The following is a 17,180-nucleotide window of genomic DNA, read 5'->3' as shown; positions in this document are numbered from 1 at the left end:
CTAGCTTCTCATCTCAGCCATAGTGCAACAGAGCAGAGTCTCAGTACCTGTGGGAGAGGGTTGGGGCAAGCCATTTGACACATTTCTCAATTGCTCGTCAGCAGTCGGCACCAATGGAGCGAGTTCTTCAGATGGGGAATGACATGGGCAATGGGTAGGATATTGAAGAAAGGAGAGGGAAACGGGATAATTCATAGTTGCTGTTTGACCTTTTTTATATTCCTTCAATTACGGAAATTCGGGGATGTTCCGGTGAAATTCGCTATCTCAGCCTTGCCAGAAAATTGATTTCTTGATTTCTTCATCAAAGAAAGTCACTGCATTGTTCCTTTTTAGAAACATAGAAACAGGAGTACGCCATTCAGTCCCTCGAACCTGTTCCGCCATTCTATAAGATCATGGCTGAAGTCCAATTACCTGCCCTTGCCCTGTATCCCTTAATACCCTGACCTAACAAATAGCTATTCACCTCAGTCTTAAAGATGTGAACGGATCCAGCCATTTGTCCCCACTTTTTCTTTCCCACCCACAACTAGTCTTGCCCTGCCAGCCCACATTTATAACCTGCTGTTATTACAACTTTAATTCTTACTCTGCCACCGAATTGTTTGCTGTTTAATTTTCCCTCTATCCTCTAGTTTGATCTCTCATGGTCGAAGGACCAGCTTTGCAGCTTCAAAGCTTAAATTAAAGCTTAAAAAAACACTAGTTACAGCTCCACTTAACATTCCTTGTATTTTTTTGTTCTCTGTAGATATTCAGATCTAAACATTGTGGGGGGGGGGGAGAGGGGGAAGATAGGGGGTTATAATTCTATACCAATCTAAAGAAATGAATAATCTTTTCCATTGAGCAGGATATTCCTTAAAGAGAGAAAGGCTTTGTTTTGTCTTTGTATGTTTTCATGTCCTTGTGAACAAATGGAAATATCTTCTTGGGAATCTGCGAAGCATCAAAGTCCCTTGTGACGTTCTGATAAGCATTGCTGCCTACTTGCCTACAACAAGGCATTTCCTGTGCCCTTTCTGTGACCAGATTTCTCCTTATTTTGTTTTTTTTCTTTGGTTTCTATGCAGCTCACAATCCTTTTATCCCTTTCAGTCTTACACAGTGATGTTCTTTTGATAGGTCCAGGAACTCTCTCTGCTTTTAATCTGAGTAGGTCTTATATAAGCGCCATCTAAGGTGTGTGTGTGTGTGTGTGTGTGTGCAAGTACGCGCACACAGAGCTTCTCAAAGTTTTGATTCTATTAATACATGAATTGCAAGACCCACACTTCAGGTTGGAAGTACTGTGCTGTGACATGCCCTGTGGCTTCTGCTGTTGCAAGCACTACGTGTGTAGGCACGAGAACTATTTGGTCAGAGGAATCTTTTTATTCATTCCTACGAAGCAAGCAAACATTAAAATAAAATCTGTTCCTAACTAAATATGGAAAATCAAAATATTCACTGAGTTTGGGTTTCGTGCATTTGGCAGGTGTCCAGCCAAACATTCAGCTGAAAGGTATTGCGGATTTCAGGTCTCTTCATGCTTAACATTATATCTTTTACTAGAATGAATAAACTTTCGAAGAGAATAGTTTTTGGCGCGTTTACTGAAGAATTGTCCCTGGTTGCCTAGTGTTAAACCACGGAGTTAGGTTCCTCGTCCATTATTGACCTCTGGTGCCTTGAACTTCAGGACTCTAATCTTGTGAAATGGTTCAAAAGGATTGTGGAAGAATGTGAACGTGCCAGAGAATTGTTCTAATCCTTTAAATGTCATTCTGCAGTTTCAAAACCCTATCTTTTTGCCCCATTGAAAATACCCCCCAGTGGGTCGAGTAGTAAAAGTTACGGTTCATGCACACATTTTGTGGTACCCCAAAAAAAAATTTTATACTGTGCTTTAAATTTTTGAACTTCATACCTGTTTGGATTCTGAGCCTTCCAGATAGAATTTAAGCATTATATTAAGCGAATTCCCAAATCCCGGCTTTGGCTCGCTGCCTAATAATGTAATATTGCCGCCAGCGGATGAGAGAGGGAGAGCACACAAAGCCACCGTTCAGATCTCTCTTCATTAATATGCTTTAACTGTTGATGACTCAAACAAGGTCATTCACGAACAAAAGGAAACCTAATTTGCTGGCAGGGTGAAAGCTGTTCCAAGCTGGTAGGAACATCTAAAACATGGTCTGTGCTCCATCTGCAGTGGATCATGGGGGGCTAGAAACGTGTGCACAATTAAAACCACTGCAGAGACGATGTATACTGAAAATTAACATTGTTTGTCCAGGCTAATGCAATGCATGTGTATTAGACCACACTCAACAAATATTTTCAGGTTGCACCCCTCCATATTTTCAGGTTGCCCTCATAACTGAAGCGTCTCATCTGCTATCATCCTATTCAATTCTTCTGTACCCTCATTGACACAACAGTCTAATTGCAGCCCGACCAATGATATAACAGCATCTCTTTGCTTTTATAATCTATGCCCTATTCGTAAAAGTCTTAGCTCCCATTTTTAAATTGGAACGTCCTCCCGACGTGAAAGGCAGTATACAAATGTAACCTTGTTGTTGTTTAAAACCTAATACTTTTTTTATAGCATTGTAAACTCAGAGGAAGAGTTGCTGTTCAATTTTGAATAAATCCTTGTTCATGACGACCTTTGCCTCGAAGCATGTCTAAACGTGCTGCTACATAAATGCCAAGATTCCTATTAGATCGCCAGTTGCAAAAGTCTGTTTGCAAGCAGCGCACTTTAGCTTTCAACTTGCAGCATGTTAGTTTGATACGACCTGGAATGCAAAGAAATGTAATGAGAGGTGTACACCCACCCACAAAACACACAGTCACTCCAGCGCTTTGAGACGTGCTCCCGACGTGAAAGGCACCATAACAAATGCAAGGATTATTATTAAAGGATCTATTGCTCCATGAATTACTAGCTGGAAACATAAAACAGCTTTAAAAAAAACACACACACTTGCAGTGCTACGGATTCTGCAGCAAAGCGCAATCAACACCATAAGCAATGAGGACTTTGATGGGAATGAGTGTTCATTGAAGCAAACTTTGGGAGCGATTTTTATTATTTAAAAAAAACACCATTTCGGGCTTGTCAGACTAGCTCAGGCTAGATTAACAATTTGCCTGCTGGCGGGTGCTCTATATACACAGCTCGCACTCCATTTTCTTGGGTCAATCTGACTCAGCAAAGCTTTTCACAGCTACCGCTCTTCAATTTTTCATGCCTAATGGAGCGTGTAGCTGCCATTTAAACACGAGCTTGCATTCCATTATTCCTTGATCTATTTTTTTGCTAGGCTTTCCAAACGATCAGAAGACAAATAGAAGGGAGATATCTTGAATCCAAATTGATTAGCCCTTTTATATGTGGAAGAATATCCTTTTGACATCCGTCACAGTCAGGTTGGTTTTGTACCGCAGAGAATTTGGGTCACGTGAAAATCGAATGCTGTGTCGGGGCAAAAATGAGCAGACTATTTAAAGTGGCTATTTGTTAATTGCTTTAATTTTTGCAGATTAAGCACATTTGTTAATAGCTACATGACTTAGTTATTCACTGCAACCTGAAAGACTTTTATTGCTGAATATAATAATAATAATCCTTGCTTTGATATAGCGCCTTATCACAGAATATACAGTAAAGTGAATTGACTGTATGTTTTATGAGCGAAACACAGCAGCAATCCGCACAGCAGTGTCCCACAAACAGTCATGGATTGAGTGACCAAATTATTATTACTATTAATTTTTTTGGAAAGGATTATTACCCCTGGAAAAGCGATTCACCATTCAACTAACAACTGGGTTCCTACTTATTGCAAGGTAAACAGAGGCGTATGGAGTAAGGAAACTTGCCCAATGTTTTGCCCTGGCCGGGAATCGAACCCAGGTCCTCTCGCTTGCGAGGCGAGTGCTCTAACCATTAAGCTACAAGACTCCTCTATATATAGTAACTGTATGAAACTTCCTTGCAGATCTGTTGCTAAGCACACAATGCCATTAACATGCAAACTGAAAGCTATGTCCCCAAGTAAACCATCCCATTGTGCTTAGACTCTAATGTCCAAGCAGCATATATATTAAATGTCAGCACTCTTTCTATCTTTTGCATTCAGCCGAAACTGCAATCTTCAAAGCTATTTTGTTTCAACGCAGTTATTTTCAGTGAAGATCTAACATGGAATAAAGCAGCTAATCTTGTGTGACCCTTTGGAAGATGCTGCACTGTACCTCGTGTAGACTCAGAAAAACACATAATATCCTGTAACCAGAGCACAGGCAATGGGATTCTCTTGTTTTTATTTATCCTTAGACTTCAACAAGAGCCTCTTTGTGTAGGGTTGTTAATGTGTGTAATAGAACATGTGACCAATTCCCAAGCATATCCTTGCTGCATTCGTATCAAAGTCAGATCCTTGAAGTTCTCTGGAGAGACTAATCTGAGTAGATAGATGTATAGATGTCTAATATTTATAGTTCGGTGGCACTCCATGCTCTTGCGAAAAGCCCCTGGTTCCTAGCTGTCTGTGTAAAAAGGGATTAAAGGACAGTGCTATTATTCTAATTCACCAAATCAGTTGGTTGCAAGCAGTCAGTGTTGCTCATAGAGACTATTGAGGAGAATCTTGGGTAGCTTTCCTAATAAACTACAAAGCAATAATTCACAGCCATCACTATGAGCAATTGTTAGGGAGTTGGTACTTTTCTATGCTATGAGATACCACTGATTGTAGCACTTTACTGTTCTCAATGAGCTATTTCTAGATTACCAGTAGACTCACTTACTTGTGACACAATTGGGGGTTATCTAGGAATGCCCTTGATTCCAAGTAGCCAACCTTTCTGGACTGAGTAAGAAATAAGATCCGAATCAAGCTGATTCAACTTGGTTTTATGATTTATCACGGCTTCAAGAAGAGTCAATAAGGTGAGCATTTTGGGGAGCATTTCGAATAAATGGTATTCATTCCTTCCTGGAACCAACGCGTGAAAAAAGAGAACCAATTGATTGAATAATAAAGGGGAATTTGCTAGATTAATAAAAGCTGGGACAATAAGAAAAAGGTTGAACAGAGGCAAATCGATTAGCAGAGGAGGAAATGAAGCAACGCTTACCATTGAAATATGAAAGTGACTGCAGAGCCGGGTAAATAATTGAGATCGAGGAGGGACAATAAGGAGATTTTTAAAAAAGTACAGATGCAGCAGAGGGAACAGTAAGTCATGGAGACAGACGTTTCCTCCCCTATTCAAATCTCAATTAACATTCTTTTATTGCTGATATAATTCGGATTGCAATATTCAGCAAACCATAAAAATTAGGCTGACATTTTAATCAGACACTGTTCATTTGCATTGTATTCGGTGGGTTAATTGGTGTTAAGCCCCGGGTTGCTCTTCAAGTATTACACAACCTTTTCCAGTTTCACATCATTCTCTGACAGAACGGTTACAGAAACCAGTGTTTGCAGAATGTTAATGGTGTTTTAAAATCAAATTAAAGACATGCATACAACTCCACGTAACATAGCTTTAATAGGATTCCTTGGAATAAGCCGAAATAAATTGGAATCCAGCTGTATTCCTGACTTGAGCATAAAAATATGATTGTGGTCCGCCAAGTGTTGTTGCATGATTGGCCCTCGGCAAGAAATGATTTTAGAAGCAGACAGCTGCTGGTGTTCATCAGCCTGCGAAGCGTGCATGGCCTCAGTGCTGAAGGCATCCTGTGATATAGCTGTGCTCGTCTCCTTCATGAACCAGTTTGATAATCAAAATGATATTGCATCGTATGTACATTGTGTGAAGTTAATGAAAGGTGCTCTAACTGCAGCACTGCAGCATATCGCAGAGTCCAGAAGAATGCTCTATACATAAAGGGAAGATGATAGGCTCAGGAGTCCAGAATGCACACATTCACACATGTAATCGTATTATCATATCCCATGATATTTTTTAAAAGTGTCACATACAGACTTAACTCTTCACAAAACATAAAATGAACAGTAGCTTTATACCTCTCCATATTGCCAGACAGCAGTTGACCTTTGCCATAGCGACCGTAATGGATTGGATAACCCTTCAACTCATTTCTTTGACTTTTTTTTAACCTTACTCTGACAGCTGATATCCAGGTGACACCAAATTTGTCAGCCGAAACCGCCCTTGTACATTATTTCCGAGGTGAAGCATTGTGGTGCTTGCTGGAAGTTATAGTCTGATTATAGCCTCTACATTTGGCTTACAGTTGGATTAAACCTCTCAACAACAACGACGACAAGATTATATTTGTATAGCACCTTTCACATCAGGAGGAAGTCCCAAGGCGCTGGACAGTGTACAGCATTTCAGATCCGAGCTGGGGTCGGGGGGGGGGAGGGAGGGGAGGGGGTTGACCGATGGCATGGTCGAAGAGGAGGATCTTGAGGCGGGACTTGAAGGAGGCTAAGGAGGGGGTGAGGCGGAGTAATTGGGGGATGGAATTCCAGACGTTGGGGGCAGAGTGGCTGAAGGCTCTCCTGCCAGTGGTGGGGCGGGTGGGTCGGGGGACATGGAGCAGGCCGGAGCTGGCTGAGCGGAGGGAGCGAATGGGTTGGTAGGGGATTAGGAGGTCGCAGAGATAGGGTGGGGCGAGGCATGGAAGGCTTTGTAGGTGAGGACCAGGATCTTGAACTGGATCCTCTGAAGGTTAGGGAGCCAATGGAGTCAGGTAAGAATGGGGGAGATGGGGTCACGGAGTTTGGTGCGGGAGAGGACACGGGCTGCAAAGTTATGGACTATCTGCAGCCTGTGGAGGGAGGAGTTCGGAAGACCGACAAGCAGAGCGTTTGCATAGTTGAGCCTGGAGGTGATGAAGGCATGAACAAGAGTTTCAGCGGCCTGAGGGGTGAGGTAGCGGAGGAGTCGGGCAATGTTACGGAGATGAGGGAAGGCAGAGCAGGTCATGGCTTGGATGTGGGGAAGAAAAGACAGTTGAGGGTTGAACAAGACACCCTAGGTTCCTGACTGGCTTGGTGAGTTGAAGTGTGCAGCCATGGAGGTTGATGCTGCCAGAGCCTGAAGTGCAGAGGTGCTGGCGCGAGCCATTCAGGAGGGCCTCAGTCTTCAAAGTGTTCAAAGCAGACTTCAATTTGCTGTAAAGCTACGTAGCATTAAAATTGGTGTTAGGTGAAATAATTGCCCGCTGGCAAAGGAAGAATTCAAAACCAAGAGAGATCAATATGCTTTGGTATTAAAATATTATTTGAGACATTTACAAAATGTTAGTGCACAACTTTGTCTTATTGTAAAGTCGTCAACTGTTTTATAGATGTCAAATTCAATGCATTATTCAGACTTGCCAAGATACCCGACACATTGATTTCTCGGGCCACAATTAATGGGACGACAGGCACAGTTTGACAACCAAAGGACAATTGCAGGGAATTGTGTGGCCAATTTTTTTTCATCACATCAAAACAGTTTTTTAAATGAAGTTTGGAGTTTCTCTTTGTTGCACAGGCAGGGGTGAAGGACATAACTATTCTGTACAAAAGCCAGGGTGAGTTCAGTAAAGCAGGATTACTCTCTCCAGGTTTGGCCTTTGTTCAGTTGTGGGTTGGGCAGTTCGAGCTTTTTGGTTCTGTTCCGACTGTCATTGCTGTTTGTTGATCCCAGCTATCACGACTATGGCCTTCAGTTCCTGTCCCTGCCACTGGAGGTACAAGGACTCCCACAACACAGTGTTCCTGTAACGTTGTGAAGAAATCCAAAGTCAATATTAATCAACCGTACCTCATTTAAAAATGTACTTATAACCCTGGTTTAATCAGATTAAGATAACAGCTGTTCCAAGTAATTTATATAGAATGTCCATAAAGTAATATTTGTTGCCCAAATCCACGTGTGTGTTCCTACTAAAAAAAATTCCAAGTTCGCTAGAACACTCCTGCTCCCTGAACTATTTTTAATGATGATATGCTGAATGAACATTAACCGTTAATTTTTTAATGCGTTTATTCGAGGAAAGATTTTTTAAAAAATGCGTTCAAACAAACCGAAGTCCACAAAACTATGTTTGTCTGAATGTGTTCAGCAAAGATAAAACCTCAATGCGTTCCTTAATGAACCTCAGACCTCAGATGTTCCTTAATGAACTCACCAGGAGGTTATAGTGTTTGCTTGACTTCATTCTTTGTCATTATGTGTATATTCAGCCTTCCTACCTTGTAGCTACATTTTTTGACTGCAAAGATCGCTTCCTGCAGAGTTGGAGATGAGCTGATTATATTTAGAATGCAAACACAATAATATGACAAACACTTGTTGAATATTGGGATTAATGTTCTCCTAAATTGCTGTAAAACATATTGATTGCTGTGGTAGCTGTAGCTTCATCCGTCTCCCACACAACAGTGCTGCCCAGAATATTACCTGAATCACTGAATCATTTCCCTTGTGGTGTTTTTGTAGGCCATACCTAGCTGTTATATGCTGTTGGTCTGCAGCTGCTTCCTTCCAGAGAGCGATATTACAGAAAAGTGTATTTTACATTATTCCCTCTTTAGCTCTGTGCGTGAGTCTGAGTCGTATAGAACAGAAGGATTCAAACTGTGACCTGAGTTGTACTAATGGGGATGATGCAATTAGCACCAGGGTGGAGTTTGGTATGTGTGTGTGCAAGCGTATGTGAGTGAGAGAGTGGATCAGATTGGGTTCTGCGATGAGAACACCATTAGCCCACTGACAGCTTTACCAAACGTGCAAAGAATGCCCCCAGCAGGGAGCTACATTGAAAACCATAGGAAACTCAAGACATTTAGGAACCAGAAAAGGCACTTAGGTCGACAGCCCTGTTTTTTATTGATCGGACCAGCATTTGCCGCCATCATCAGTAGTGGATGTGGGGGAATTGGAGAAGGAAGAATAGATGGATTTACACAGTCCCAGGTGACTGGGAAAAGCCAGGATCATTTAGCGGTCATGCAATGAGCTCACAGTTGTTAGAGCAAATTTGCAAAATCTGGTATATAATATCAGACTCGATTGATTACTCAGTTAGAATTTTTCAAACAAAATGAGATCGAGATGCCTTTCAAAAATGACATCTTCTTAGATCATTCTTATGTGCTATGAAAACAAAACAAAACGTGTATCAGCCTGGCTCAGTTGGTAACACTCTCGCCTCTGAATCAGAAGGTATGGGTTCAAGCTTCACACCATATTTCTGACTCAGAGACTTTGAGCTCACAGTCCAGGCTGACATTAGCGCAGTCCTGGGGACGTGCTGCATTGTCAGAGTTGCCATTCTTCAGATGAGACATTAAACCAAAGTCCTGGTTGCTTGTTTAGATAATCTTAAAGATATCATGGCACTATTTGAAAAGAGAAGGGAGTTTCTCCTGGTGTCCTGGCCAACAATCCTCCAAATATTTTTTATTATATATATTTTTATTATATATTAAATATATTAAATATATTATATATATATTAAAAATTATAAATAATTTTTATTATATATCACTCACATTATTACTATTCGTGGGACATTGCTGAGCACAAGTTGGCTGTCACATTTGCCTACAACTACACAGTCACTGTACTTCGCAGTAAAATCCTGTGAAGCATTTTGAGATGTCTTGACAACATGGTAAGGTGCTGTATCAAATGCAAGGATTGTTATATAAAACTGTGCTTAAACAAGAGAAATCAGTTAGGGTTCTCATTACTAATAAGTGTCCAGTGACGCTGGCGAAGACTGGATCAGTGAAACCCCAGCAATCGACTAGTCTGCTGTCACTCGCCATTGCCATTAACCATTGTGGCCTTGGAACTCTATACTAACAGCAGAATAAAGATGTCCAGATGCTTTTAGGAGAAGAGGTAAATACAAAGAGAAAAGGAAAGTTGTCCAAAGCGCTACATAACTACAGTTGGATCCTCCCTTGTATTTGTTCTTGTAAATGATTTTGAGGAATTTGTTTTGCTATTAATTAATTTTGTATTGTTTCCAGATATATCGAACGCAAAGCTTTCTTGGAGAGAGTCGATTTCCGGCAGTTTGAACTGGAACGCAGCATTCGTCTCAGCAATATGAAACAATGACGTTGTCCCTGGACAGACAGATAGTCATCCGTTGTTTAACAGAGCTTCACACAGGTGTGTCCAGCACCACAACAGGGTCCCCAAGGGCTGATTGTTTCTCATTTATATCTACTGTAAGCAATAGCCAGATGTCCCCTCATCCTGTGAATTCTTTGACATTTTTAATTGTTGACCTTGTCTTATTCCATACAAGTCTTTTTTTAATGTAACTCAATCCATTGATGGTGGCTAAATATTGTGTTGTATTGTTTTTTTTCAAAAAATTATTGTTGTAAGTTCAATCGAGTGTTAAAAGATCATTGCATGCGTGGTTTGACAGTTAAACATTCTTATGGACTTACTTACACCACTGTGCTTTTGTTCTACAAGGACTTGGTATGAATTGCATTTTAGTTTGGTGAATTCTGAACTCTCGATTATGACGCTGATGATCTGTTTTACTAAAATAAAATCAAAATGAGTTTGACCACTCAAGCCACTACTCATGTTATTCCCATAAACTCAGAAGGAACTCCTTCACCCGGAGGACTGTTGGGGGGCGTGGAGTCCATTACCACAAGTAGCCGCTCAGGTTGGATCAATAAGAATTAATCCGAATGGAACTTGCTAAGCAGCTGAGAAATAAATGGATGAAGCGATGCAGGAAGGAAATGGAAAGCAGGATTAATCTAAAATTGCAGCTTTCCAAAACAAACAGGAAGAAGTGGCACACACGCACACATTGGTCAGAACCACCTCCTTCTGTGGTGAACATTTGTTACTCTGTGGGTACGTTTATGAAATCATAGAGTCAGCTTTTGATCTTTAATCCTGATTATCACAATTAGTATGATTTCCACGGTTTGTTAATTTGACAACACAGCAATGTAAACTAATGAGTATATAAGGATTCTGCGCTACTAATGGGAGATTTTTTTCTTGGGCTTGGTTGGCTTTTAAGACCACAGCAGTGCTGATCCAAGTTGTCTTTCATGTACAGTTATATGTCCAGCAGCATTAATCACTGCACTGTGATACTTAATATTACTGAAGTGTCAGATCAGTGGGTTGACAGTCTGGGTCCCAGAGCTGCACTGATAGGTATTGAATATATGCTGGAAAGCATCCACCAACAGTAGTAGCTCACGGGAAACAGTATTCGGACAGGCTGATGTGATGTGGCTGAAAATGCTGAGGCTGCCCAAGTCCTTTAGCAGAATCCATACAAAATAAAGTCTTAAAGCAGAACAGTGCTGTAAGGCAGGACATTAGAACTCTGCATGCATTGTCCCTCTCCTCTTCCATCCATCTCCCATGGCTCAGTTTGTGAAGCTTCTTTCTGGAGTAAAACACAGATGTAAAGATCTGGAAGGTCCCAGGTATGGTCCCTGGTCTGGGGGTCAGTCAGCTTAGCACCAGGGACCCTCCGGATTGCAGGGCCACGGGAGAGGGAACGTCAGAATCCTGCCCTTTTGTTATCTAGTGGAATAGTGATAAGGTGCTGTACCAAATGTGAGGATTGTTAATAGTGCGCACATCTAGACAGAGAGGACAGTGTCAGACCCGGTTATTTTCCATGGGCAAATAGCCTGTCAACACTCGCTGAAAGGTTCACAAATGAAGAATGGCCACTTGGGCAAGTTATTGGAAAACGACTCACGTCTTTGACACTGTACACAGAGGGAGTCAGCATGTTAAGAAGAGGGCAAGAGGGAAAAAAACAGTGCTGTGATGTGGCCAGACACAGCTTCGTGTGTGCTTTCTCCAGTCGTTGACTAGTTAACTATTCACCATTGACTCCCTTGCTCGGTATCTGGCCCCGCCATTGTAACATGCGCCGAGAAGTTATCCGAACTGCAGGGTGCTACATGAATGTAAGTTGCTGTTTGTGGATGTGCCTTTATGAGCAAGTCTGAACCTACAAGCTCACAACAGGCAGGCAGGGAGGGGCAGGCGAGATCCCCCAGGGCATTCTCATCACTTGTTTGTCATATAGGTTGAGTTTTCGGTGGCCTGGGGACTGCCCTCTCAATTAGCGTGATACATGCTCTGGAAGAGAAGAAAGGAAGACACGTATCTAACCAAACCAAATAGTACAACAAAAACAAAAGCCAATGTAGATGCTTAAATTTTTTGACCAAGCAAAGTGAGTTTTTTTTTAAGCAAAGCAGTTTTTCTACCGTGAATCCAGATGTTAGCTGAGCTCCAGCTGTTTGAATGTCCCAAACATAATCAGATCCACTCCCCCTGACCTCAATGTTGCAAGGAATCATTTTCCTATCTTAGGCAATCTGTCATCAGCTTCTGTGTTGTAGATATCGGGGCTGCAGCTAATCTACAGAAACAAACACAGGCTGATTAATATTCTTGCTTAGGTGAAATGGTATTTCTTGAAGATATCCTTTCTTAAATACTTACTACCCTGGGATTTCATAGTTTTAAGATTAGTTGTGACATGTCACGACCTGTGAGTAAACCTGAACACTGAAGGATGATTTCTGTACAAAAATGAAAAGTTACTTTACAGAGTGGTGAACACGTGCAATTGGCATCTCAGAGAGAAAATAGGCAGATTTGGCCCCAAATACCACCCACTCAGTCTGAAAATTGTTAAATCTTAATTTCAAAGCTTTTTTTTAAGAACTACAGAAATTAAGATATAATTTAGCAAGTTTCCACTATTCTGGTGATACCATAAACCTCCAATTTGTGGAATTTCAGGTTTATAATGTCATCAAATAAAGAGAGAATTGGATCGTTATTTGGTGAGCCAATTTGTTAAGGGGTGTGAGAGAGGAGTTTTTAAGATTTCACTGTAGGAAAACCCAGAGGGTTGCCAATTTTTTTTTGCTGGCTTTGTACTATCCTATATTTCTATAGTACTGTTGTTCTTTCTTAATTTCTCAGCCAGAATTGAGCGCTTTGGCACATCCTCCCTACAGAAATGGTGCTATACAATTGTCAAGTGCTTCTATAATACTAAGTGGATTTATTGAACCTTTGTTTACATCCGTTGCAATAACATCTGTGCAATATTCAGCAGTACAGATCTGTCGACTGGCAGTGGGAGAGGGAGAAATGGAAATGCAAAATCTTGTAACCTAGAGAGAGGCTTCAATGCTCAAACAGATAAAGAACTGTGCACTAAGCACTGAATCTCTCCGGCTGTGTGTGTGTCTGATGTGAAGGCAAAAACTGATGGGAGATGACAATTTTTTTTTAGTTCTGCCTCCAGCACATGACAGATGACACTCCAAACACCCAGAGCTGTTAAATGAAGCTTAAGACTAGTTGCGAGCTGTGTATGTGATTGTGAATGCACAAAGCAAATGGCACTTTCCACCAGAAGGAACATTTTCTTTGCTGTTTATAAAAAAAAGTGGGGCTTTGATTTGCAATTTACCAGAAATGTGCCGCAATCGTACCTCGTTCTATCATACAGGCATCTCCTCTTTGGCTGTGGACCTTATTGTGTGGAGGTGAAGGATAGGTATCTATCTTCCTCCGTCTGGGAGAGGGACTTGGCCTGAATGAGGTAATTGAAACATACGATCTGTGAAAGTACCACAAGTGAGAGACCCAGGTTCAATTCCCGGCAGTTCGAAACCTTGGGCAAGTTCCCTTACTACACATGCCTGATAATAATCCCTCAAGAAATAAAATCAAATAATAATTTGGTCACTCAATCCACGACTGTTTGTGGGACACTTGTGCGCAATTGGTTACTTGTCACTATGAGGACAAAGTCTATTATCATTTGTGAGCTCCTGCTACTCCAGGAAAGAGTATTTCAGCAGACAGAAAATAAGGGATTCAGGACCTTGATGTCTCAGTAATACATGCAGAATCTGCTGACCTTCTCTCCCACCCCCATGAAAAGGAAATATTCCTATATTTTGACATACAGCGGCATTTATATCTTATCACACTGAAATCTTATTTGTTTATTTGTTTAAGCTGTCTGTTTCATGGTGTTATCAAACAATTGCTGCTTGTTGCACAATTGCAAGATGCAAGTGAATATATAAATAATAATAATCCTTGCATTTAATATATAGCGCTTTATCACGTTGTTGAAATGTCTCAAAGCGCTTCACTGACTATATTGTAAAGTGGATTGACTGTGTATTTTACTGGCAAAACACGGCAGCCAATTGCGCATAGCAATGTCCCATAAACAGTCGTGGAGTGAGTGACCACATTTTTTTGGAGGGTGAATTATTACCCCCGGAAAGCGATCCGCCAATTGATGAACAACCGGGTTCCTACTTACCACTAGGTAAACAAAGGTGTGGAGTAAGGAAACTTGCCAAGATTTTGCCCCACCCGGAAATTGAACCCGGGTCCTCTCGCTTGCTATGCGAACACACGAACCACTGCGCTACAGGAATCCACAATATCCAGCTGAGATTCCCTCCACCCTCCCCACACCACTCCCCTGCACACTGGTTGGGGAAATCAACACTTACAGGCATATTGCTGTCCTAATATAAACATTCTGGTAGATTTTCATCATTGTCAAAGTTGTTAATTCATAATGGACTCTGGTTTTCATTTTGACCAAGAGTTTTCAATGATGTAAGAAGCTAAGGATTCAGACATGCTTAAATAGATGTATTTTTATCTACAGAGAATTCTTAGCATCTCCTCCATCTCATCTACATTGTTTCCAGATGATTGGTCTCAGCTTGGAGCAGCACAATCGTAAATGCTTCTATTACCCTGTTACATGGAGACATCAAACTGTGGATTGTGAAGATTATACAAACTCCTCTATATATCTATGTCTTGATGTTTGAACAAGATGTTCTTAGCAATATGGTTTCCTTGGCACCTTCCCAGAGGTTGCGGTTTCTTCACCAGGGCACTGGCTCTGAAACTCAGGCTCTCAGGCGAAGGGCAGATTTATGGAATCAGCCATGACTTACCTATCCTGTAATCTACAGATGCTTTCACAGGGCTAAGTGGTGTTCCAATAACTCTTGAGTTTTTTTTCAGAACTACAGGTTTCAAACCCTTCTGTTATCTATGAATAGCTTCTGCCCTCTGCAAGATACACAGAGGCAGACTCCCACCCACTTCTAAAGGGACTGTCCATGTCGTGTGTTCCCGATTCCACCTGTTCATCTGAGATTTGAATCTGTTCCCGTTTAGGCTGGTTGGAATTCCCATTCAAATGCTTACTGAAAGTGTTCTAAAGTTTTTGAGTACCGAAGTGGTGTAGAATCTCACAGTTCAAAGCATATTTAACTGCAGTGCTTCCTGTGGAGAGGTGAAAGACGGCTATTAGGGCTTCTTTGTATATGTTTGCAGGCAAATGTGTTATCAGAAGTCCTTGGTGCTCTTAATGTATTTTTGTGGAAGTTTTAGCAGTTTCTATTTCATTGAATTCTCCTGCGCTCGGCATTTCCTCCTTTAAAATGTTTTCCATGAACTGCCTTGAGAGCTAAGCACTAAGGATGCCTCATCGCCTTCAACCCCACCAGAGATCATTCAACTAAGCACGGAGTAGGGAATAAACCATCACAGTCTGTATGGCTCATAACCATACCATCAGCGCCTTGAGACGTCCTCCCGACTTGAAAGGCGCTCTATATGGGTAGTAATAATCCCTCCAAAAACAAAACAATAATAAATTGGTCATTTTCAATCCACGACTGTTTGTGGGACACTGCTGTGCACAATTGGTTGCCCAGATTTTCCCACAAATATACGGTCAATTCACTTTACAGTCTGTTCTGTGAAGTGCTTTGAGACGTCAAGAAGAAGTGAAAAGCGCTATATCAAATGCAAGGATTATTATTAAGAGGTGGGCATGCCATTGGGATTGCTGTGCGCAATTGGCTGCCGTGTTTTTCCCATAAAATACATAGTGAATCCACTTTAGCGTGTATTCTGTGAAGCCCTTTGAGACATCTCAACGCGATGTGGTGCTACATCAAATGCAATGAATATTAGAATTATTATTATCTGCCAAGATCCAATAAACTGGTAAAATAGGCTGGATGGGCTCCTATCCTTGTTTTCCTGGGTTCCTAATTCCAGAGAAAAATGATCATTCTCCCTACTACTCTGCTGCTTGCATGGAGCTCTCAAGGGTTTTTGTTCCTGCTGTTTAGTGGAGGTCAGCATCCCTGTCTATAAATAAAGTCTTATAAGGATGTGTATGTACATATATATAAAGTAGCCTTCTCTTTACACATGCTGTTAAACCATTGTGTTTATGTCTTGCTTCCCTTCCTCCTGAAAACTGAAATGGCTACAGTGAACACCATCTCTCTTTGTCCTGTGAAACATGTCACCCCAAGTCCATTGCTTCCATTAAAAGCTCCCAGTTAAACCCACAACCTTCTCTCCTCTTCCCCCTTCTATAAAATAAGGTGGGGAACTAAGGGCGGGTGGGGTGGGAGAGAGAGAGAGAGAGAGAGGAAAAACATTGGTCTAACTTGATGCTAGCGTGTAAAAAGATTAGAAATATTAATCATACGGGACCTGTGCATCTGTTGTGCAAAAGAAAAATGTGTTTTAAAATGCTTTGCTTTCCCCTGGTGAATTGTTGGCTCCTGAAGGATGATGTAAGTGTCACCTGCCAGTGCCAGTTTTGTATCTCAGATGCAGAATTGTTGATGTGCTGTAAAATGTGAGAATAAGCTGCTTGCCCATTTCCCAATGGTCCCACACACAGGGTTCCACTCGCACCTTCATTTCGGGGGTACCTTGGAGCGATTCTGGTTCTGTACTAAGAGATCAAAGTTTTCATGTCAGTGCAAAACGGGGGAAATATACAGTAAATGTTTTCCTCTATGCTGAAGCATTCACCCGTGAGACACGGCTGCACTGTTCGGAGCACTTCCATTTGTATTTCAATCTCGGTTTGTATTCCAAACCAAGCTCCAAGACAGTTGCATTTTAATTTGCGTGAGTGCAAAGTACAGGTATATTTATGGTTTGCATTTCTGTAATTGCACGCTGTGTCTATCACAATAACAACACCCTGACAGTTAGCAATGTCCGGGGAGTGTGTTGCAGAGAGTAAGAAATTCGCGAGCCTGTCAAGTTGTCAAACAAAATAGGAAGCATTGGCTTCATAGAAACTG

General features: G+C 41.4%; 1 protein-coding gene across 1 annotated transcript in view; it reads left to right on the top strand.

The window, feature by feature from the left end:
- Nucleotides 1-10,572, top strand: part of cfdp1 (craniofacial development protein 1) — a 55,761-nt gene extending 45,189 nt beyond the window's left edge. Inside the window, 1 exon segment of the mRNA NM_001292753.1 lies at nucleotides 10,014-10,572. Within this exon segment, the coding sequence (NP_001279682.1) occupies nucleotides 10,014-10,104 (91 nt within the window). The 3' untranslated portion in view covers nucleotides 10,105-10,572.
- Nucleotides 10,573-17,180: the final 6,608 nt, after the last annotated feature.

Source organism: Callorhinchus milii, unplaced genomic scaffold (assembly GCF_018977255.1).
Source record: "Callorhinchus milii isolate IMCB2004 unplaced genomic scaffold, IMCB_Cmil_1.0 Scaffold14, whole genome shotgun sequence".
Lineage (NCBI taxonomy): Eukaryota > Metazoa > Chordata > Chondrichthyes > Chimaeriformes > Callorhinchidae > Callorhinchus > Callorhinchus milii.
Note: the sequence above shows the minus strand (reverse complement) of the source record. Positions and strands in the feature narration are given on the sequence as shown.